Below are 25,435 nucleotides of genomic sequence, written 5' to 3' on the forward strand. Positions count from 1 at the left end.
AACAAACGGGAAAATATAAGTTTTAATTTATTGCTCAAAATTTAACATAGTTCAATTTAAAAAATTAAGTTTTTCATTTAAAAAATGCAAATAAAAAACTTACAAACATGTATGGACCTAGCGCCGTCAATGCAACATTTGGTATGACGCAAGCCAATTTCTCATCTTCTAAAGTATATTGTCTTTGGTACGATACAAACTTATCGTTTATGATTTTTTGTTCCACAAATTAAACTAGGAATATCAGGAAATGACGTAGAAAAATCGGTCAAATGTTTCTCCTTATTATTTACTCAAAATTTATCACCATTTGTGAGTTTTTAATAAAGAAAGAAAAAATTGCAAATTAAAAATGAACGAACGTATATGTATCGAACACAGTAAATGCAACTTTTGGTATGATATCGGCCAATTTCCCATCTTCATCTTTTATTGTTTTTTGTATAAACGAGCAGCGTTGCCACAATAAAATTTTATTTTGGACCAAATATTTTCCAAAATCAGACCAAAATTCCCGCCAGCGGACCAAATTGCCAATTTCGTAAAAATGTCTAAAAAGAAATTTATTGTTGTACATAGTGCTTTTATTAAAAAAAATAAAGTAAACCAGAAATGACTAATATGATTTAGCAATTGACATCGGAGTTAAAAGGTGGACTTTTCAACTTTTTTAAAATTTAGAAAATTAGACTTTATGAAAAGGTCAAATTTTTAAAACCAATTTAGCTTACATCAAAAGTGGAAATTCAATGTTCCTAAAAGTTGACTTTCGACTTGGAGGTACATTGACACCACAACAGACACTCATTTGGTCTATATTGGTATAGCCCGATGAAGACCGATTTTACTTCTTGAGGGAATACAATAGATTTCGGAATTTTCATCCGATTTTGTGCGGATTTGCATCCATAACTTGATACATCACGTGTGGTTCATATCGGTCAATATTCCTATGTAGTTCAATCTCCCTAGACGTAAAACGCGAAAATTTCTTACCATTTTTTTCAACGTTGTAGGTGGGTACTATTTAAGATTTTTCCATCAAAACACTAAATTAGAAGTATAAAAATATATATGAAGACGGTTATATTTTTATCAAATCTTGGAGGGAAAAGTTTTAAAGCATTGATTCCGTCTTAAGGTGAGTACTAACAGGTTGGCTGGTAAGTCCCCGGTCTGACACATAGATGGCGTCGCTAGTATTAAATGCATATTATTTTTTACCTTCAAATGATTCATGTCAAAATTTGACGTCTGTAAGTCAATTAGTTTGTGAGATAGAGCGTCTTTTGTTAAGCAACTTTTGTTATTGTGAAAAAAATGGGAAAAAAAGGAATTTCGTGTGTTGATAAAATACTGTTTTCTGAAGGGAAAAATACGGTGGAAGCAAAAACTTGGCTTGATAATGAGCTTCCGGACTCTGCCCCAGGGAAAACATGGCTCCATCACTACACTCCTGAGTCCAATCGACAGTCGGCTGAGTGGACAGCGACCGGTGAACCGTCTCCGAAGCGTGGAAAGCCTCAAAAGTCCGCTGGCAAAGTAATGGCCTCTGTTTTTTGGGATGCGCAAGGAATAAAGGGTGATACGGTCAAAATTTGGTCAATATAAACTTGACGTATTTCTTTCAATTTTGCATTTAAAAAACCTGAACACCCCTCATTTTGAAGGTGTGTGTGTGTAGAATGTTGCTCCTATTTTGATTTTGGAATTCACTCTTCAGTTGTCAAAATGCCGTCCAAGCAAGAAGAGCAGCGTATCAAAATTTTGCTCGCGCATCGCGAAAATCCGAGCTACTCGCACGCAAAGCTGGCAAAATCGCTAAAAGTTGCCAAATCAACCGTTACAAATGTAATTAAAGTGTTTGGGGAACGTTTGTCGACAGCCAGGAAGTCTGGATCGGGGGGACATCGAAAACCGGAAGCCGCTGAGACGACAAAGAGAGTTGCTGGTAGTTTCAAGCGAAACCCTAACCTCTCTCTCCGAGATGCCGCAAATAAGCTGGGTGTATCGTCTACAACCGTGCATCGAGCCAAAAAGCGAGCCGGACTATCGACTTACAAGAAGATAGTGACTCCAAATCGCGATGATAAACAAAATACGACGGCCAAAGCGCGATCCCGGAGGCTGTACACGACGATGGTGACGAAGTTTGACTGCGTGGTAATGGACAACGAAACCTACGTCAAAGCCGACTACAAGCAGCTTCCGGGACAGGAGTTTTATACGGCAAAAGGAAGGGGAAAGGTAGCAGATATTTTCAAGCACATAAAACTGTCAAAGTTCGCAAAGAAATATCTGGTTTGGAAAGCCATCTGTACCTGTGGCTTGAAAAGCAGCATTTTCATAGCTTCCGGGACTGTCAACCAAGAAATTTACGTGAAAGAGTGTTTGAATAAACGTCTGCTGCCTTTCCTGAAGAAACACGGTTGTTCCGTACTGTTTTGGCCGGCATCTTGCCATTACGGTAAAAAGGCCATGGAGTGGTACGCCGCCAACAACGTGCAGGTGGTTCCCAAGGACAAGAACCCTCCCAACACGCCAGAGCTCCGCCCAATTGAGAAATACTGGGCTATTGTCAAGCGGAACCTAAAGAAGACCAAAAAAACTGCTAAGGACGAGCAGCAGTTCAAGGCAAACTGGCTTTCTGCGGCGAAGAAGGTGGACAAGGTGGCTGTACAAAATCTGACGGCAGGTATCAAGCGTGAGGCCCGGCAATTCGGATTTGGATAAGCGAAAGCCTGACTGAATATTTTTCCTGAATTTTATACTAATTGAACTTGAAAAAGAAATTTAATTTGATTTTTTAAATAAACGATTTCACCGATTTACACGCGTTTTCCCTTGACCAAATTTTGACCGTATCAACCTTTAATTTTTATCGATTATCTTGAGAAGGGAAAAACCATCAACAGTGACTATTATATGGCGTTATTGGAGCGTTTGAAGGTGGAAATCGCGGCAAAACGGCCCCATATGAAGAACAAAAAAGTGTTGTTCCACCAAGACAACGCACCGTGCCACAAGACATTGAGAACGATGGTAAAAATTCATGAATTGGGCTTCGAATTGCTTCCCCACACACCGTATTCTCCAGATCTGGCCCTCAGCCACTTTTTCTTGTTCTCAGACCTCAAAAGGATGCTCGCAGGGAAAAAATTGGACTGCAATGAAGAGGTGATCGCCGAAATTGAGGCCTATTTTGAGGCAAAACCGAAGGAGTACTACAAAAATGGTATCAAAAAATTGGAAGGTCGTTATAATCGTTGCATTGCTCTTGAAGGGAACTATGTTGAATAATAAAAACGAATTTTGACAAAAAAAATGTGTTTTACTTTGTTAGACCGGGGAATTATCAGCCAACCTGTTATGTTTGGGGTTTTCACCAAAACACCAAATTAAAAGTACAAATATATTTGTGAAGACGTTTATATTTTGCTCAAATCTTACCAAATAATGGATGGAAAAGATCCAAGGAATTGATTGCAAATAATTTTATATTTCTAAATTCATTAGATTTAAAAAAGTAACCGTGAAAACAAGCTGGTTTTCAGCTTGAAAACTGAACATAGTACTCTGCTTTATAAAATTAATTGATTAAAAAAAAATAATAATCGTGGAAATATTATGGTTTTCGACGCGGAAGCCGATCATACTATCCACTTTATCCGAAGAATTTAAGATTCCTCAACAACCAAATTTATGAAAATTTACCAAAATGGACAAAATTCCGTTTGATCCGACCAACAGACCAAATTTAAAAATTAGTGTGTAAATATAACCATAGCGATAGGAGGTAGGCGAAACATTTTTGCCGCAACGGCAAATACAATAAGCTTGACGGCGAATAATTCCCTTTTTCACGTTTCCTACCGTTTTTTGTCAATACAGCATGCTTTGACAATATTAAACAATGAAGTCCAATAAAAACATACAATGGCTTGTTATTTGTTGAGTTATTTCAAGAAAAAATAATCTACACGTGTCCAGGTAACAGCAATTCCTAGTGGTGAGTTAAAAAAAATTGATAAGCGATGGCAACACTATACCAGTTTTCGCCAAGGAGTTAGAATAAGTTTTAGTTTAGCGACACGCCGCTAGCCGTCGCGGATTTTGGGCTTCCCATAAGAAATACACGTAAATAAGTGTTCGCCTACCGCCTATCGCTATGGTTATATTTACACACTTAAAAATCTTTTGGACCAATTTTGGTCCGATCGGACCAAAATGGCAACGCTGTAAACGAGGGAATCCCCGGTTTCAAAGCAATTTTGTTCACCATTGTGTTAGCTCGAGTCATCTTCTACTGAAGTCAATAAAAAGTATTGTAACAATCTACATTTTATTTTCTGCAAAACAAAAAACAAAAGCGAAAAATGAATAATACTTTCTTTTTCCGAATCACTCGGCACGATTTGAAATCATTTGAAATTTGTAAAGTTTTTATGCATCGTCCAAATCTTCTTGCTTTTTATACCTATGACCAAGAGGACGTTACAAAAGCCGAATATATTAAGTATTTCAAAATGCCAAAGCCACAGGATTATCCCCTTAATCTGAATTCTACATTTTTCGTGGATGACATACAATGGCAACTTTCACCTGGACAGTCGAGGTTATTATTGCCTCTAAGTTATATGATGTCTACCGAAGGATCAAATTGCAGCAATGCTGTTAAAAATAAACATAGTACGGTGAAAGTGTACACTGGACGACGTGCCTTGACCCAAATAATGGAATGGCCTTATGAAAATAAATATGATTTCAATTTATGGATTTCTCGTTACAACAATGAGCTTTACATGACTGGCGTGTTGTCGTATTTAAATAATACATGTTCTCACCATGATCGACTGCAACAATTGTTATTTTCAGGTATGTTGAAATGTTTATTTTTTGCGAAAACTTTAATTTCATGGATGATCTCATTGTGTTTGTAACACTTATAAATCTTTGCCTGCCCGCTTGTTCGGGTAAGTAGTGAATGCAACCAGAACAAAGTTCCTTCGAAAAAATGTTCATCAATTTAATTTAGCCATTTTATTTCCATTAAGGGCGTTTTCGTTTCGTTTCCGGCGTGTTAGTATATGGTCTCTAACAACTATGCCAAAATTGGTCCACATAGGTCAATAATTATATATAGCCGCCATATAAACCGATCCCCCGATTCGGCTTGCGGAGCCTCTAAGAGAATCAAATTTCATCCGATCCGGCTGAAATTTGTTTCATGGTGTAAGCATACGGCCTCTAATGGCCATGCCAAAATTGGTCCATATCGGTCCATAATTATATATAGCCCCCTTATAAACCGATCCCCAGATTTGACCTCCGGAGCCACTTGGAAGAGCAAAATTCATCCGATTCAGTTGAAATTTGGTACGTGATGTTTGTATATGGTATCCAACAACCATGCAGGAATTGGTTCATATCAGTCCATAATTATATATAGCACCCATATAAACCGATCCCCAGATTTGACCTCCGGTGCCTTTTGGAGAAACAAAATTCATCCGATCTGGTTGAAATTTTGTACGTGGTGATAGTATATGATATTTAACAACCATGCTAAAAGTGGTCCATATCAGTCCATAATCATATATAGCCCTCATATAAACCGATCCCTAGATTTGGTTTTGGAGCCTCTTGGAGGAGCAAATTTCATCCGAGTCAGTTGAAATTTGGTACATTGTGCTAGTATATGGCCTTAACAACCATGCCTAACTAGGTCCATATCGGTCTATAGTTATATATAGCCCTCAGATAAATCGATCCCCAATCACACAAAAATTAGTCCATATCAATAATTGTACATAGCCCCCATATAAGTAGAAGATCATAGAAGTTTCTACGCAATCCATGGTGGAGGGTACATAAGATTCGGCCTGGCCGAACTTACGGCCGTTTATACTTTTTTTAGTTGGAATCGTGTTGTTATGGTATGGTAATATAATAATAATATAATAAAATATATAAAATATTTGTTATTTAAATTAGTGAGAAAAAATTTCGTTTTTTGAAAATTATTAAACATAACAAACAATAAGTCTATCAATGTCCATGATGGTGTATAAAGAAAGAAAACACCAGCAGAATAATAACCCCTTCATTCGTCTTCATTTTGGAATCTTCAATTATCAGGTAATATTCAGTAACGCTAACCTTTTGTGAAAAAATTGATTTATAATTTTTTTTTATATTTGTAGGTATTGAAAGGACAAAATCGTTAGGCAGCAACTTATTAAAAGTGTAAGGTACAATAAGAAGAAAAAAATTACGTTCTACAGTTGATAACATTACATGGAAACAGTGGAGAATAATAAACTAATATTTCGATGCGTTTGATTCTTAATAAGTATATTTAATATATTAATAAAACATGTATTTTATTGAAGAAAAAATTTCCTATATAAATAAATAAAATTGTATTTAAAAATGAAGGTAAGCAATTCTAATTTTGAAGTAAAAGGTTTACCACAAATATACAAGATTTGTCCAAATGAATGAAAAAAGTTCAATAAAATCATTCCATATATGAATTCAATTCAATTATTTTTTCCATTCTGTAGTATAGTGGTACATAAATGTAGGAAAATGTTAACTAATACGAGGGCAGTTCGGAAACTTCTTAGCCTAGCACAAAAAGCGCGGTATAAACGGAAAAAAGTTAAGTGTTTTGGAAACTTCCATCTCTATTATGAACACATGTTAAATTTTGTTTCGAGCTTGCAACTCCTTCATATAGAAACAGGTGTTCAAAAAAGACGCATCCGCAATTTTTTTACAATGGAAAAATTAGAAATGCGTTCTGTCATTAAATATTTACATAAAAAAGGTTTATCGGGACAAGAAATTCATATTGATATGGTGAAATTGCTAATATCATGGGCATCTCAAATGATCGAAACCATTTAATTTTGCATGAAGAACTACAGATGAAAAAGCTTTCTGCAAGATGGGTGCCGCATTTGTTAACAGTCGATCAAAAACGCATAAGAATGAACATTTCTCAAGCTTGTTTTGATCGTTTTAAGCGTCGTTTCATAACAGTTGATGAGACATGGAACCACCACTATACTCCAGAGACAAAAGAACAATCCAAACAATGGACTGAAGCTTAAGGAAGTGCCCCAAAGAAGGCAAAAACAATTCAATTGGCTGGTAAGGTTATGGCAACGGTTTTTGTGGGACTTCAAAGGTATTTTATTGATTGACTATCTGCAAAAGGGTAAAACAATAAATTCAGAGTACTATTGCAACCTTTTGGATCAATTAAATGTACAAATTCGAGAAAAACGTCCTGGCTTACAACACAAAAAAATAATTTTTCATCAAGACAAAGCACCAGTGCACAATAGTGTTTTAACAATGGCTAAAATAAAAAAAAAAAAACGAATTAAAGTAAGAGTTGCTTGACTACCCACCATATTCTCCTGTTTTAGCTCCCAGTGACTTTTTATTGTCCCCAAATCTAAAAAAATTCCTTGCTGGCAAGCGTTTTACCTCAAATGGAGATGCAATTACAGTTGTAAACCACTATTTTGAAGAACTATTTTAATCAAGGGATAGAATTACTAGAAAAGCGTGTGTTAAAGTTTCAGGAGATTATATTGAAAAATAAAAATATTTTTGAAAAACTAACTATTCTCTTTCATTGATAGGCTAAGAAGTTTCCGAACCGCCCTCGTATATGGAATCCATTCTACCTTATTTCTATGAAAATCACATCGTTCAAACAAATAAAAATTTCTTTGGTGCTATACGAAGTTCAACTTTCTTCAACATGAGTTCAATTTAACTTAAAGAAGGGGCCACTTTTTTCTGGGTGCAGCAGCCAATTTCCCATCTTCTAAAGTGTATTGTCTTTGGCTAGCATGCCCACCTAGCATACAAAGGTTTATGGGCGCGGTTGCCATGGTTGGAAGAATTCTATAAAAAAAAATGGTAGATTATTTACTGTTTGGTAGATGGTAGATTCTATAGATATAAAATTTTGACAAAATTTTCTATAGATATAAAATTTTAACAAAATTTTCTATAGAAATAAATTTTTGACAAAATGTTCATTTGTGTAAGTCATGTGTATGCCGATTACTTTGTATGCCATCATTGTTTTGTATGCCCAGTAAAACTATTGAAAAACATTTTGACATATGTGGAACCAAAACCAAATAAAATCAATCAAATCAATAGATTAAGAAGCTGAGAAATTTTCCAAATATTCCATATAAACCAGTAGGTCATGTAATCCGTTTGCCATATGCATTTGTGTTTTTTTTTTTAAGGAAAATCTCACGAAATTCTTAATTTTTTTCTTATCTCCTGTTTATTTTATTTTTTTTTTTCTTCTTCATCTTAGTTTCATTTGTGTTAGAAATTTGTATGCAACATGTGTGAACCTATAGTCGTCAATGATTTCATAGTTTTACGCCGCTAATTTTCCCCTTATTTCTTTTCTAGTCTCATTAGTTGCTAGCACAAATATATTAAGGTGAATCACCGGACTGGTGTTGTTGCACCCATAGAAAAAAAAGAACTCATTTAATAATAACAAACGCCTATTATCTATTTCTAAGAAGGGTAGTTATTGGTATTTTGACAGTTTATATACACGCACAGAAAAGAAACAATCAACACACGACTGACGCGCAAAATGAAAATCGTGTGTACATACTCAATGTTTTTATAAAATTCTTTTCGCTGCAAAAAACTTAAAAAATTAAATGGTCACGAAAAAAATGTAAATGGTCTTTATGACCATGTAATGGTTCTAGACATGTCTATACTTAACCTATAAAAATACTTTTTTCCCTGTAAAAAAGTAAAAAAATATGAATGGTCAGGTACATGATTTTCCCGACCATTTAATGGTCTCAAATTCTATCATTTAAATGATAGAACATGTTTGCGGTAAGTGAGAACCATTCAAATGCTTATTGCCACCATACATTTTTCTCCGCTCGAAAACTATTTTTACAAAGATAAAATACATGGTTTTCGCGACAATTACATGCTCTAGATAAGCATTAAGTGGATGCGGCAACCATGTCCAAACATGGTTTTTCTGTGCGTGCATGGAATCTCGAAATTCCCATTTACTCTAAATTCACATATATGCAACGTATGTTCAAATAATTACTGCGAGCGCAAAGGGAAACAAATTTCTAAGTTATTTTCACATGTCCATGTTCTTCAAAGCCTTTGTTTATTCCTTTTTTTCTATGAAATTTATTTCAATATTTTGACATATATTGTGAAAAGTGTATGTTATTCGGGGTATATTCCAAATTAGGTGGGTTCACATTCTAAAATTGACGTGTTTTAGAGGAAAACTTGTTTTGTGCTATGTTCCCACCAACTCGTTTTCCTCATTCGTTGTTCCAAAACATTTCACCGTTCACACCAAGTTGAGATATTTTAGTTTGACAGTTACCATGGAAACTAGAAATTCACATTTACTCGAAATTCACATATATGTAACCTATGTCCAAATAATTACCGCGGGCGCAAAGGGAAATAATTTTTTATGTTATTTTCACATGTCCATGTTCTTAAAAGCATTTGTTTATTCTTTTTTTCTATGAAGCTTATTTCAATATTTTGACATATATTTTGGATAGGGTATGTTATATTCCAAATTAGGTGGGTTCACATTCTAAAATTGACGTGTTTTGGAGGAAAACTTGTGTTTTGAACTTGTTTTTTAGTATGGCGAAAACGACTCGTTTTGAAGTGCTTATAAAGGGAAAACATTTCAAACCCCAAAACATGCTTGGTGAGAACACCGTATTAGTTTCATACTCGAAGCAAACGCGTATACGACAAGTACACGAAATAAATTTCCTTAAAGGGGAAAATTTATTTTTTTTTTTTTTGTTGCCTAAAATTTAATATTGTTTCATTAAGAAAATTAATTTTTTCATTTAAAAAATAAAAACGAAAAACAAATAAAAAAATAACGAACATGCGTGAAACTAACATGGTAAATGCAACATTTGGTATGACGCAAGCCAATTTCCCATCTTCTAAAGTCTATTGTCTTTGATTACTATCAAGAAAATTCAATCTCTTCTTCGAAAACGTAACATTATAGTCTTGAAACATGTTTGAGGCGATCATATTGAATAACTGCGTATAATTTTCACAGATCATACCACCGACTTTCGACAAGCAAATATGCATTTTATCATACCCAGATATTTTGTCTGATTCAAACAAGAAATATTTTTTTTATTGATATTTCTTCAATCACGAAAATTATAGTGTCAATCAAAGCATAGTTCGGATGGTAGTTACTTGCTATTTTTGCATTTGAGCAAAACTTTGATTGTCGCTATTAGATTAATGGCATAGGCGTAGCTACAGGGGTTTTATGGGTTTGTCATCTCCCCCTACCCAATTACCATGCGGTATTTCTGCAAACTATGTTTATATATAATTGAATTAAATGTTCTGGTTTCTTCCCATTTACAGGAATTTATTTTTTATATTTTTGAGGTATATTCATAATGAACAAACATTGTAGATTTTACCCCTTACGAAAATGTTGTCACAATAGTCAATTAAACATTGATGTAGTTTAATTGACTATTATGACAAATCAAATATTTTGAGATATTGAATTCATTTTTGACAGAAAAGTATCGAAATAAATGGTCCTCACAATTGATGGTAAGAATTACTTCAATTAATCTTGCGAACCGTAACACATTTCCTCACCCTCAAAAAAAATCGCTTCTCTAACATACATATGTTCCAAACATATTTTGCAGGAAACACATATATTATTGGATATTGCCGAAACAATATTATGTTTGTTTTATCTGAACATATAATATGTTTGGAAGCATTTTGGGCCCAAACATATTATATGCTTGGAAGAATTTTCTCCCCAAGAAGATTGTGCTCAATCCCTTACATAATTTTCACTTCCACGAAATTTTTCGTTCTTGGCACCTTTTTCTGTAATACAAATAATGTTGAAGAAATTATTAAATTTTATAATTTTTTTAAATTTTACCTTTCACCTGGACGGAGAATCGAACCGGGAACCATGCAATTTGTAAGCCAACACACTATCACTGAGCTACGTAGCTGTTATAGTCACCAATAGACAATTATCGTTATAAGTTACATTTATATAGCATAGTTTGCAGCGCCCACGAGCCCATGCAAACATAACATTATTTAACAGAAACATACATTTGTTGGCCACGTGGAGCAGTGGTTAGCCAAAGATAATTGAGTATAACAAGATTAAGCATCGTGCTCTTATAAAGAGAAAACAAATGTCAATGCGTAGAGGGCTATGAGAAAAAAAATTGTTTTATTTGTCAATTTTTTCCAAAGCAGCTCTGCCCAGGAATAAATTTAAACGGCAATATTCACATAAAACCATAATGAATATTCGCTTTAATATACACATACGTATTATTTTAATTTTCTACAATCGTTTTGGTATTGCTTTTGTGGGATTTTATTCAGAAATTTATGAAAAACACAAATGTTATGATATTTTCCGACGCAAACGGCAGTACATTTGAGAGACACGTCGACGCAAACTTTATGATATTTTGTTGGCAGAGTCCTCTGGTGTTTCAGTTTTGCTATGACAAGACTGCATCTTCTTCTCAATTATCTTTGGGTTAGCATACGTCAGTGTTGCCAGGTGATTTTTGATTCTTCCCCCAAATCTTAAGAAAAAAACCCCTAAATTGGTCTAAGCTTTTTTCAAAAACCCCCAAAAAAATTCAGAGTATAAAAGTACAAAAAGTGGTCCCAAAATTACATGAAAAAAAAATCCTGTAGTGATACACTTTAAAAATTAAATTTAACACAAATATATATCCTGAAAGAAGAGTTCTTTCCTGAGAAACGACATTTTAGAAAAACTAAGTTTTCTTTTGATGCTAAAATTTTTTTTCGTTTGAAGTAAATAAAAAATAAAATTTGCTATTTAAGAAAATACTTTAAAACAAAATTTCATCCCTGAGGAAATTATTTTTTTTATGGATGTAATAGTACAATATGTATATCAATTTAAAAAGCGGGCTTACCCTTAAAAAGCTTTCAGCTGCTAAGTTAAAATACGATTGTTTTTAATTTTGTCAAATATTAAAAATGCCCTTTCAACAGAAGAGTTTAAAAAAGATAACGAAAATAATGCTATTGGATACTTGTTTGTATTTAGGATCTTCTTGTTGACTTTCCGCATCTTTTTCTCATAACTCATGCTAGAATTGTTCCGAATTTGCTTGAGAATTGCTCCACTTTATAAGGTCTGAAATAATTGTTTACCCCCAAAAATCCCCCCAAATAAATTTTACCCCTAAAAATCCCCCTAAACGTGAAAAAACCCCCTAAATTTGGGGGGAAAACCCCTAACCTGGCAGCACTGGCATACGTTCCGATTTCTTTTAACGAACCAAGAAAAAAAAATTGTGCCCATAATGCCAAAATGATAAACAAAACACATGTCCACACATACATAAAATGCTGCTCTCAAGACGAAAACACACTCTGTTTTTTTTTTCAAATGTCTATTCTCTTGGTTCCGAATGTTTATTCTCTTTACTCCGAATACTCATTCTAATATTCAAATTAAATAATATTTAGACTTAAGCATATCAAATTTTTGGCCTTATCATGAAACAGTTTTCCGAAACAACATACAAGCGGTTTCACAGAAATTGCTCTCTTTTCATTCTCTCGCTGTGTTATGTTGATATCTTTCGTCAACCCTCCCGTTTCCATCTCTATACTCTCTTTCTCTCTGTCGCCCTCTGAATAAAATATCACAACATATATATGTTTACTCGAAATTTGTGAATTTTTATATGTTTACATTCACACATATTATTTTTATAAAACATTCATGCCCCAAACATAATATATTCTAACTTATTAACATATGTGTCCTAAACATTAAGTGTTAGTTTAGGAACATTACATGTTTGCACTTAAATATATTGTGTTTAAAAACTGTGCCCGAAACACATATTGTTTATATCGGAACATATGAAAAACATATTTTTCTAACAGTGCTCACATTTCGAAGCATACATCGATACATTTCCAGATTTTGTCTATTTTAAATTTCCCAATTGTTGAACAATATACAGACCAAATTTAAAATATTAAATTTTAAATTTGGTCCGATGGTCGGAAGTTAGTTGATTTTGGTCCATTTTCGTCAAACCGATAATTTTTCAAATTTTGACAAACTTTTCTGTAGAAATAAAATGTTGACAAACATTTCTATAAAAATGAATTTTTAACAAAATTTTCTATAGAAATAAAATTTTGGTTAAATTTTCTATAGAAATTAAATTTTGGCTAAATTTTCTATAGAAATACAATTTTGACTAAATTTTCTATAGAAATGGAATTGTTACAAAATTTCCTGAAAAAATGAAATTTTGACAAAATTTCCTAAAAAATGAAATTTTGACAAAATCTTCTATAGAAATAAAATGTTGAAAACAATTTCTATAGAAATTGTAAAATTTGGATCAATTTTTCTATAGAAAAAAAAATTGAACAAAATTTTCTATAGAAATAAAATTTGGACAAAATTTTCTATAGAAATAAAAATTTGACAAAATTTTCTATCGAGAAAAATTTTAAATTATATTAATTTAATTTGGGAAAAATGGTCCGCAGGTACGAGTTTTGGTCCAATTTTGGAAAAATTTTGGTCCACAATAAAAATTCATTGTGGCAACGATGACTTGCACACCTCTTATCTGATGGAATATGAGAGCGTATACTTTATGATAATTATTAATGCTTATACGACAACTTACCACTTTTTTGATGTCATCCAGGCCTGGTAACATTGCACAATGGTTCCAAATCGCTCTTTTTTGATCTACTTGTTATTTACCTGTGTAGAACTGACACTACCAATTTAGTATGAAGGGGGCGTAAGGCGCCGCCTTTCAACTTTATTTTTAAATAATTTAAATAAATCTTGTACATTTGTATTTATATTCTAGATTCTCCTGATGAAATTCCAAACATCGACGACATTCCAAATCGGACCATGGGACAGTCTGTACTACATCAAAGCAAAATTGGAAAATATACTCTTTTGTATGCCGGTGAAGCTCAGGGTATCATATCGGATAAAAAAATTGAAAATTTGTAAGTACTGGAAGCCATAGTCAATTATTGTATAATTTGTATCTATTCCAACTTATTTTATGAGAGCAGTCTGAGTTTCAATGTTAGATAAATGCCTTTAATAACAAATAGCTCAATCGGTAGTTTATCCCCTCTCAGTAATGCTGGTGTCATTTCTGAGCGTTCTAAAGCGCTCTAAAGTGGTTTCACTGTAATGTGAATAGAATGGGGTTCCTTGTCAGTGAGTTTAACATATGGGCCACGTGTGATATCACAATCAGCATTGCCAGAATTGTTTCACCAAAAACCGCTAGATTTGCCAAAAAAAAAAAATACCTAAATATATTTTGTATAAAAAGTCAAATTTTTATTGAAATTAAAAAAAAAAAATAATAGTAATAATAATAATTAAAAGCTTTACATAAATTTACAATTCTTATATGAGCTTATTGGACATGAAGATTAAGAAATTGGTATTAGTACGTTATTGAAAAGAATTGCCATATACATTATTTCATTTAAAAATGCATATTAGTTAGATTATATCTGTGGAATTATCTTATAAGCGTCCTCATCCTCCGGAGCTCAGGTGGTATTTGCCATTTTAAGAGCTTCCTGCAGGATTACCTCATATTAAAGGGTGATACGGTCAAAATTTGGTCAATATAAACTTGACGTATTTCTTTCAATTTTGCATTTAAAAAACCTGAACACCCCTCATTTTGAAGGTGTGTGTGTGTAGAATGTTGCTCCTATTTTGATTTTGGAATTCAGTCTTCAGTTGTCAAATGGCCGTCTAAGCAAGAGAGCAGCGTATCAAAATTTTGCTCGCGCATCGCGAAAATCCGAGCTACTCGCACGCAAAACCGTTACAAATGTAATTAAAGTGTTTGGGGAACGTTTGTCGACAGCCAGGAAGTCTGGATCGGGGAGAAATCGAAAACCGGAAGCCGCTGAGACGACAAAGAGAGTTGCCGATAGTTTCAAGCGAAACCCTAACCTCTCTCTCCGAGATGCCGCAAATAAGCTGGGTGTGTCGTCTACAACCGTGCATCGAGCCAAAAAACGAGCCGGACTATCGACTTACAAGAAGGTAGTGACTCCAAATCGCGATGATAAACAAAATACGTCGGCCAAAGCGCGATACCGGAGGCTGTACACGATGATGCTGACGAAGTTTGACTGCGTGGTAATGGACGACGAAACCTATGTCAAAGCCGACTACAAGCAGCTTCCGGGACAGGATTTTTATACGGCAAAAGGAAGGGGAAAGGTAGCAGATATTTTCAAGCACATAAAACTGTCAAAGTTCGCAAAGAAATATCTGGTTTGGCAAGCCATCTGTACCTGTGGCTTGAAAAGCAGCATTTTCATAGCTTCCGGGACTGTCAATCAAGAAATTTACGTGAAAGAGTGTTTGAATAAACGTCTGCTGCTTTTCGTGAAGAAACACGGTTGTTCCGTACTGTTTTGGCCGGATTTGGCATCGCCAAACAACGTGCAGGTGGTTCCCAAGGACAAGAACCCTCCCAACACGCCAGAGCTCCGCCCAATTGAGAAATACTGGGCTATTGTCAAGCGGAACCTAAAGAAGACCAAAAAACTGCTAAGGACGAGCAGCAGTTCAAGGCAAACTGGCTTTCTGCGGCGAAGAAGGTGGACAAGGTGGCTGTACAAAATCTGATGGCAGGTGTCAAGCGTGAGGCCCGGCAATTCGGATTTGGAAAAGCGAAAGCCTAACTGAATATTTTTCCTGAATTTTATACTAATTGAACTTGAAAAAGAAATTTAATTTGATTTTTTAAATAAATGATTTCACCGATTTACACGCGATTTCCCTTGACCAAATTTTGACCGTATCACCCTTTACTTAGCTCCGTAGACCACAATGGCGGTCGAGTTTTCCTCCTTGGCTTTTTTCTAGGGCATACAGCCGAAGGCCTTTGTAATCCACTCCACAGTTTGTTCGATATCTAGCACAGTGCTCATATTTGAATTGTGTTCAGACCAGCCTGATCTAGAGGCTGCCGTGCATCAACCCATACATTTCTGGGTGGAAACTTTGATGATAACCCAGGAGATATTGCTTTGGTAACATGTAATAATGCTAATAACGGTGAAGATCTTGGTCTTCAAATAAAGATGATTCAGGGGAGTACTGCGGAGACACATTGCAACATTATTCCATTGCGTGTCGCTGACATTGGCTGCACATGCATAGTGTCGCTAAGGATTTTGTGGCAGATATCCTCAAATTGCTCGAAGTTAAAAACTGGTAAGGTTTGGAAGATAGATGTTTTTGCCATGACTTTACGGTCGTCCACATATAATACAATATTAACGAGGGAGTTGAGGAGAGAGTAAGATAGCTAGGAGTTGAACAGTGCCCGAGATATCTCCCCGCCTTGGAGAACTCCCTTTTACACTATCTTGTTTGTTATTTACACGTACGACTAGCACATGTACCGAAAATTAAAATAATTAAAAATCCGACGGCCTCTAACTGGGAGGCATGGCAAACCTTATGGATAGGTCAAGAGTCACGAGGAACGTCCTGTGACACGGCTTGGAATGGATGAGTCCTCTATTTATGTATGTCGTAATGGTTGCAAAGCTGTTGTTGTACTATGAACTTGCATATATATGCATATTGATGGTTTGCATCAGAAAAATTCTTCTTCAGTGTATTATATTGGCTACTGATCGCTCTTTACGGTTCACCCTTGCTCGAGTCATTGTCTGGATTCAGTATTGTAATCACCCTATTACGGATATAATGAATGATTCCAAGAACTTTTCGAGGAGTCTGGTCGAGTACTTTCAGTATTCCCAGATGTTTCAATGGTAGCATTGAGATTCATTCGGGTACCAACGCCTGAGATCGTTTTGATAACTGTTGATGACTCGGCTCGGAGACTATGATGCACTCCTATCCACTGTTGTTGTGATGATTAATAAATTTTTATACCCTCCACCATAGGATGGGGGGTATATTAACTTTGTCATTCCATTTGTAACACATCGAAATATTGCTCTCAAACCCCATAAAGTATATATATATTCTGGCTTGTGGTGAAATTCTGAGTCGATCTAAGCATGTCCGTCCGTCTGTTAAAATCACGCTAACTTCCGAACGAGACAAGCTATCGACTTGGCACAAGTACTTATTATTGATGTAGGTCGGATGGTGTTGCAAATGGACCATATCGGATCACTTTTACATATAGCCCCCATATTAACGGACCTCCAGATTTGCCTTGCGTAGCCTCTAAGAGAAGCATATTTCATCCGATCTGGCTGAAATTTGGTACGTGGCGTTGGTATATGGTCCCTAAGAACTATGTAAAATGGTCCACATCTGTCTAAAATTATAATATAGCCCCATATAAACCGATCCCCAGATTTGGCTTGCGGAATGAAATTGAAAATTGGTACGTGGCGTTGTTATATGGTCTCTAAGAACTATGTAAAATGGTCCACATCTGTCCATAATTATAATATAGCCCCCATATAAACCGATCCCCACACGGATGAAAAATACTGTTTTTCAAGAACATATTTAAAAGCTTCTTTAAATCTATGGATGTTAAAAAAAAAAAAAAACAATTAGTTGAAAGCACTAACTTTAAAATAGAATCACTTACAGGCAATGCACTTCAGGCAATGCTAAACGACTGATTTTGTCCCGAATATTTTTCCTTATTAATGCCACTTTGTACTCATCCTCTGAATCCGAAGACGAGGAAAACAAAAACACATGGATTCATAATAATTTTTACCCATATACATATTTTGATCACAAAAAGTTATTTTGAAATCATCTTTTGCTTCCAATTTCTTATTACCATATGTTTACAGCAATGTAAAAAAAGTAGTAGACAAAATAAATTACGATCGAATGCGGTGATCCAAAATTTTACAGCGATCGAAATGTTTCTCGATACGAAACAGGACTCGATGACGAATGCGGTGATTTGGCCCCCGGTTGAAATTTGGTACATGGAGTAAGGTTAGATTCAGGCTCACTTAGACTATTCAGTCCATTGTGATACCACATTAACTAAAAGTACCTATTACATATGGGCACTTCCAGTTTTAACCGCTGAGCCTTCTCGATTATTTTCTTCTGTTGAACCAACCAGATTGTTCCAAAAACATTAGCGGACTGCTTAAGTTAACGTTTTCCAGGTCCGCCAGTAATCTGAGCTATATGCCCCTAAAATTTGTTTACGCCTTACACAAAATGCAGAACACTCACACAAGAGGTGTTTTATTGAATCCTTTTCCTCCGCATCATGACAGCTCATACAATAGTCATTATACTTGGCACCAATAGTTTTTGCAAAATCGCCTATCAGGCAGCGACCCGTTATAGCAGATATCAGGAGTGATATCTGGCGTCTCGAGAACACTAGCATATCTAATGTGCGGTTTAAGTTTAAATGGGGCCATATTTGCTTGGTGTCGTTACAACCCTGGCAATTCTCCCATCCAACATTTGCCATCATGACAGCCTCACGCAGTAAGAGCTTGCAGGTAGCCCGAGGCATACCAGCAGATTCTAGTTCCCCTGGAATATGTAAGGTAGTTCCTGGCCTTGCTAGCTCATCTCCTTCGCAGTTCCCCGGTATGTTCCTATGGCCAGGCAACCATATTAGGTGAATATCTGCAGTCGATGGCCGTTTTCGTGTTGAGGAACACAGAGTCCAAGGATTTCCAGGTCTTTAGAATATACTCCGAAACCCACTTGGCCATCCAATTTGGAGCCATCAGTGTAGAAATCTATATATCTTTTATTCCCCGGGGTCCGTGCACGGATGAAAAGGACTATTTTTCATATGTTTGGCTATAAACATTATATGTTTGGAACACAAATTTTTAAACACAATATTTTTGAGTGCAAGCATATAATGTTCATAAACTAGCATAACATGTTTGGGACATATATGTTAATATGTTAGAACATATTATGTTTGGGACATAAAATGTTTGTAAATATAATATGCTTGGATGCAAACATATATTAATTTAGAAATAGCCTATAAACATATATGTGTTTAGTAGCTTGGAGCGCTATTTAACAGGGAGCGATATTGAATTAAGTTGGTGGTTGTTGCTTGTTATTACAAAATTAACATTTTATTTTTCCTTGGGCAATTGATCAGCTACTTCTTTGAACCTTACAAACTGTGTGGTCCGCTGTTCGAATCCCCGTCCGGCAAAAGGTAAAAGAGGTAAAAAATAAAAGGTAAAAAATAAAAAAAATTGAATAATTTCTTCTACAATGTTTGTGTTACAGAAAAAGGAGCTAAGAACTAAAAAATGTCGTGGAAGTGAGAAAGATGTGGGGGGAATATACAATTAGGCAGAAACAAAATTTTGAGCATTCAGGTCGAAAACCTATGTTGTTAGCACCTATATTACCTGTTTATTTTCATAATTCATTATGATTGTAAATATATAAATAAATAAATAAAATTTTGAGCACAATATTGTTTGGGAGAATTTTTTTAAGCATATAATATTTTTGGGTGCAAAATGCTTCCAAACATATTATATGTTCACAAAATAACATATTGTTTTTTGGAAGACAACATTATTGAATTTGGATGCAAAAATACAAAATGTTTGGAACTTAGACTACCCAAACATATATTGTTTAGACCAATATGCTTTCAAACATATTATATATTGGAAGAGATCAAACATATAAATGATTGGGCAATACCCAAAAATGTATATGCTTGAAGCAAAATATGTTTGGGAGTATATGTTACAGAAGCGATTTTTTGTGAGGGTGTGCACACCACGCCTCACTGTTGTTGGGAATTAGAGTCTCAAACTTTTTGTCGAAAAGTGGTCTCGCCAAAGTGTAATCCACTACGTTAGGCACATCTGGCATTATTTTGAGGACCGAACTGGGACCGTAACTTTTTCCCGACATAGCTCGCGCAACCGCACAGCCGTTGTTGCAGCTGACTGTTTGGCCAAAATGTCTAAAGGCAATAGATGCAGTATGACATTAAGGGAATTTGTTCCAGTCTTGCTGAATGCACCTGAGATACACAAGCACGCCATACGCTGAACTTTGTCTAAACTGGTGAAGTGCCGGCCACCAGACTACAACACCATATAGCATTCCAGGTCTAACCACTGCCGTGTATAGCCAATGCACAATTTTTGGTTTTAGTCCCCACTTTTTCCCTATTGCCTTTTTGCACGAGTATAAAGCTACCGTTGCTTTCCTCGCCCTTTCTTCAATATTAAGCTTAAAGTTCAGCTTCCTGTCCAAAATAACGCCAAGGTATTTTGCACACTCACTAAAGGGAGTTAGTATATGGTCTCTAACAACAATGCAAAAATTGGTCCACATCGGTCTATAATTATATATAGTCCCCTTATAAACCGATACCCAGATTTGGCTTGCGGAACGCCTTGGAGGAGCAAAATTCATCCGATTCGGCTAAAATTTAGAACGTGGTGATAGTATATGGCCGCTAACAACCATGCCAAAATTGGCCCATATCGATCTTTAATTATATATAGTCCCCTTATAAACCGATACCCAGATTTGGCTTGCGGAACGTCTTGGAGGAGCAAAATTCATCCGATTCGGTTGAAGTTTGGAACGTGGTGTTAGTATATGGCCGCTAACAACCATGCCAAAATTGGTCCATAGCGGTCAATAGTTATATATAGCTGATCCCCAATCACGCAAAAATTTGTCCATATCGGTTCATATTCATTGTTGCCACTCGAGCCAAAAATAATCTTCCAAAATTTTATTTCTATAGAAAATTTTGTCAAAATTTTATTTCTATAGAAAACTTTGTCAAAATTTTATTTCTATAGAAAATTATGTCAACATTTTATATCTACACAAAATTTTGTCAACATTTTATTTCTATAGAAAATGTTGTCAAAATTTTATATCTATAGAAAATTTTGTCAAAATTTTATTTCTATAGAAAACTTTGTCAATATTTTGTTTTTATAGAAAATTTTGAAAAAATTTTAATTCTATAAAAAATGTTGTCAACATTTTATTTCTATAGAAAATTTTGTCAAAATTTTATTTCTATAGAAAATTTTGTCCAAATTTTATTTCTATAGAAAATTTTGTCCAAATTTTATTTCTATAGAAATTTTGTCCCAATTTTATTTCTATAGAAAATTTTGTCCAAATTTTATTTCTATAGAAAATTATGTCAACATTTTATTTTTATAGAGAATTTTGTTAAAATTTTATTGCTATAGAAAATTTTGTCAAAGTTTTATTTCTATAGAAAATTTTGTCAAAATTTTATTTCTATAGAAAATTTTGTCAAAATTTTATTTCTATAGAAAATTTTGTCAAAATTTTATTTCTATAGAAAATTGTGTCGACATTTTATTTCTATAGAGAATTTTGTTAAAATTTTATTGCTATAGAAAATTTTGTCAAAATTTTATTTCTATAGAAAATTTTGTCAAAGTTTTATTTCTATAGAATATTTTTTTAAAATTTTAATTCTATAGAAAATTTTGTCAAAATTTTATTTCTATAGACAATTTTGTCGTTAGTATTGAATTGAGTACTTTAATAAGAAAATTAAAAAATAAAAAACACTTTGGGTACCTTTAATAATATTTTCTTCTTTTTAAAGTTTAAAATTCCATATAACGTTTGCTTGTAATCGTGGTATAACCTTTAATGTTTTGCCTTGCGAAAAGGTTTTTGTTTAAACTATTTCTCTGCATTTGTATTGTTGTTTTCAGTGATGATATCGATGCTTTGGACAAATGTCGTTTCGTCTTTACTAAACAATTGTGGAAAAATCTGAATCCTTGGGTAAAGCAGCGCAAATTACTCAAATTTTGGATACAATCGTATTTATCAAACGTAGATGATCTTTATGTGGCTTATAAGAACGATGATGGAAATGTGACACTTCCAATCGAATATATAAAAGTGTCTACTATACCACAGGTAAGCATATAATATCCCCTTCACACACATTATTGGTTTGTATATATTCTTGGGTAAACAATAGGGCTGTTTTCTTTTTGCACTGGATACAACATTTGTATGGGCTATCCAGAACATCGTTGCACTGGTGTTCTATCCAGAACATCTCACCAGTGCAAGTCGCGCCGATCTTGCCAGATTGCGTTTTGATAAAGTAACGCTTCATCGATTCACAATAGCAATTTATTGTGACTATTTTATCGAAAAACATGAAATTCAAAGTGATACAGTGTCAGAAATAATCGCAGCAGTAAATATTTATTACTAATTGAAGCATTTCATACATTAAAAATGCAAGATTTCACTTCTTTTCTGTGATTGTTTTTAAACAGCTGATGACAGTGTTGCATATTTTTGGAGATGTCCTGGATAAACGAGTACTCTGTTTTATTTTAGTCCTTAACGGCTTAGCATATCCAGTGCTAAAAGAAAACAGTCCTAATGAATCCGCCGATTCGTGCTGTCGACGATTTTTGGCACGTCGATTTCACGTAGACTGCACGCCAATTTGCTAAGAGAAAACCGATCAATTTAAATCTAGATTTCAGCCAAAATTCACTTTGAGAAGATTTCCATCATTCATGAGAATGGGATAGTACGCGCTCATTCCACAAGACTTGTAAAGCAAAGCCTTAAAACCATAAAAATTCCATTTCATAATGCAGTTAATATACATATGTTTGCTTTATTCTTTGCAGGAACAATTCTGGAAGCCCAGTGTATCCTTTGGATTTTTACATTATTTTTTGGAACAAGTTGAACAAGCAATGTCCAATGTCAATTGTTTAGACACGGTCTATGAATTTACATTCAAAGCTAGAGACAAAACAACTAGCTATAAAATATACGAAGGCAAATCGGAAAAATCGTTCATTCCTAAAAAGTATAGCGATTTTGTAAACAAAGAAAACCAAATATAATAATACATGGTTTTTCTATACGAATATTTGATCAATTTACACACGTCTAACAACAATTCTTTTTGCGCGATTTTAAATTTAAAATCGATTCATTACTTTAAATTAAATATATAATCAAAACCCTTATGTTATATAACATCTCACTAGTGGAGACAATTTTCAATTTTATCAAGTGGCAAAATTATATAAAATATATATTTTTTGTTCCAGTAAATCCACCAACTTTTTATTATAAGAATATATTTACATTTTTTTGAATTAATCGATTTTCTTTACTTCGAATATTTGTGTAACTCTGTGTTTATTGTAATTAATTGTACTTTTTCATGATTCAAATTATTCAGTATTCCCAGTTTTTAAGTGTAACAAATTTTTTGCCTTATTAGAATAAATAATTTAAATATGAGTATAAGAATTTATTTATAGTGCGAATGCACTATGGGCGAAATTATGATTTTAGCGGTAACAAATACTTCCCACCATGTTAGCTTCACAAAGTTTGGTGAGTAGATTTGTAGTAATAAAAAAAACCCCCGCCAGCATTTCAAAGTTCCATTTCATCGCTACCACAGACTCGTAAGTGACACTGCAACAATCGCCAACTGTGATGGGGGAAGCGTATCAGAAATTACAAAATGTACATGCACATATTTTGCCATCACTATTGTTACAAGATCCATTTTATATTTTGTGAAAGCGCAACTAGCTTATTATAATTTATTTAAATAAAAACGATAATAGGGCTGTTTTCTTTTAGCACTGGATACCCTAAGCCGTGAAGGACTAAAAGAAAACAGAGTACTCGTTTATCCAGGACATCACCAAAAATATGCAACACTGTCATCAGCTGTTCAAAAACAATCACAGAAAAGAAGTGAAATCTTGCATTTTTAATGTATGAAATGCTCCAATTAGTAATAAATATTTACTGCTGCGATTATTTGTGACACTATACCACTTTGAATTTCATGTTTTTCGATAAATTAGTCACAATAAAGTGCTATTGTGAATCGATGAAGCGTCACTTTATCAAAACACAATCTGGCAAGATCGGCGCGACTTGCACTGATGAGATGTTCTGGATAGAACACCAGTGCAACGATGTTCTGGATAGCCCATACAAAGTGCTGAAAACATAATTATTTCGCTTAAATTTTGACTTTCCAAATGGAATAAAGTGATAGTTTTTCAGATATTTTTCCAGATACGCTGCCTCCATCGAGAATAAAAACATAGACGCTGCAACATGTAACTTGCTACTTGTAACTCAACATCATTATTTTATTAATACAAAAATTTATGTTAAATGTGATGTGATAGTCGTTTAAATGTTGATATTTGTAAGAATTTATAAATGTTTAATCATCTCATAATATATCTAGCATTGCACATGACAGCTCATTCCTACGATCCCATTTAAGCCATTTTTAAATTATCTTGAAATGTAGATAATTTAAATATTGGTCATTTTAATTCACAAAGCTTTAACATTCAACCGTCATCATCCAAGCTGTCTAAAATAAAAAATATTATAGAAGGAAGTCTTTTGAATATAGTAGGTGTCAGTGAAATATAGCTTAAGCCTCACAATGTTAACGTAGACATATCAGGATACCCCGTTTACAGGAATGATCGGCCTGATCGAAGGGGAGAGGGTGTGGTTTTGTTTGCGTCCGGCGAGTTGAATTCCAAAGTGGTGCATATTGGCCAGAACTATAATGTTGTTGAATGTTTATTTGTGGAGGTAACTATTGCACGCGATAAAATGTTAATCGGGGTTGCCTACTTGCCCCATGGGGACTTTGAATCATTAGATGCAGAGGTTTTGGAATTGCTTGTACGCTATTCTCATGTCATAATAATGTGTGACTTCAATAATAATTTATTTGATTTGGCAAAGTCATATAATGTTAGGAGGGCATGCACCAGATTGCACGGATGAAAAAGGCTGTTTTTCATATGTTTGGCTATAAACATTATATGTTTGGCTATAAACATTATATGTTTGGAACACAAATTTTTAAACACAATATTTTTGAGTGCAAGCATATAATGTTCATAAACTAGCATAACATATTTGGGACATATATGTTAATATGTTAGAACATATTATGTTTGGGACATAAAATGTTTGTAAATATAATATGCTTGGATGCAAACATATATTAATTTAGAAATAGTCTATAAACATATATGTGTTTAGTAGCTTGGAGCGCTATTTAACAGGGAGCGATATTGAATTAAGTTGGTGGTTGTTGCTTGTTATTACAAAATTACCATTTTATTTTTCCTTGGGCAATTGATCAGCTACTTCTTTGATCCTTACAAACTGTGTGGTCCGCTGTTCGAATCCCCGTCCGGCAAAAGGTAAAATTAAAATAAAACA

The 25,435-nt window shown here is 34.3% G+C and overlaps 1 protein-coding gene across 1 annotated transcript; it reads left to right on the plus strand.

The window, feature by feature from the left end:
- The first annotated feature begins 4,271 nt into the window (after nt 1-4,271).
- On the plus strand, nt 4,272-23,464 carry LOC142222199 (decapping and exoribonuclease protein-like). Its single transcript, XM_075292213.1, has 4 exons — nt 4,272-4,875; nt 13,995-14,142; nt 21,880-22,090; nt 22,828-23,464. Exons 1-4 carry the CDS (start codon nt 4,377-4,379, stop codon nt 23,047-23,049), a joined length of 1,080 nt encoding a protein of 359 aa, XP_075148328.1. The 5' UTR covers nt 4,272-4,376; the 3' UTR covers nt 23,050-23,464.
- The last annotated feature ends 1,971 nt before the right edge of the window (nt 23,465-25,435 follow it).

Source organism: Haematobia irritans, chromosome 1 (genome assembly GCF_050003625.1).
Source record: "Haematobia irritans isolate KBUSLIRL chromosome 1, ASM5000362v1, whole genome shotgun sequence".
Taxonomy (NCBI): Eukaryota; Metazoa; Arthropoda; class Insecta; order Diptera; family Muscidae; genus Haematobia; species Haematobia irritans.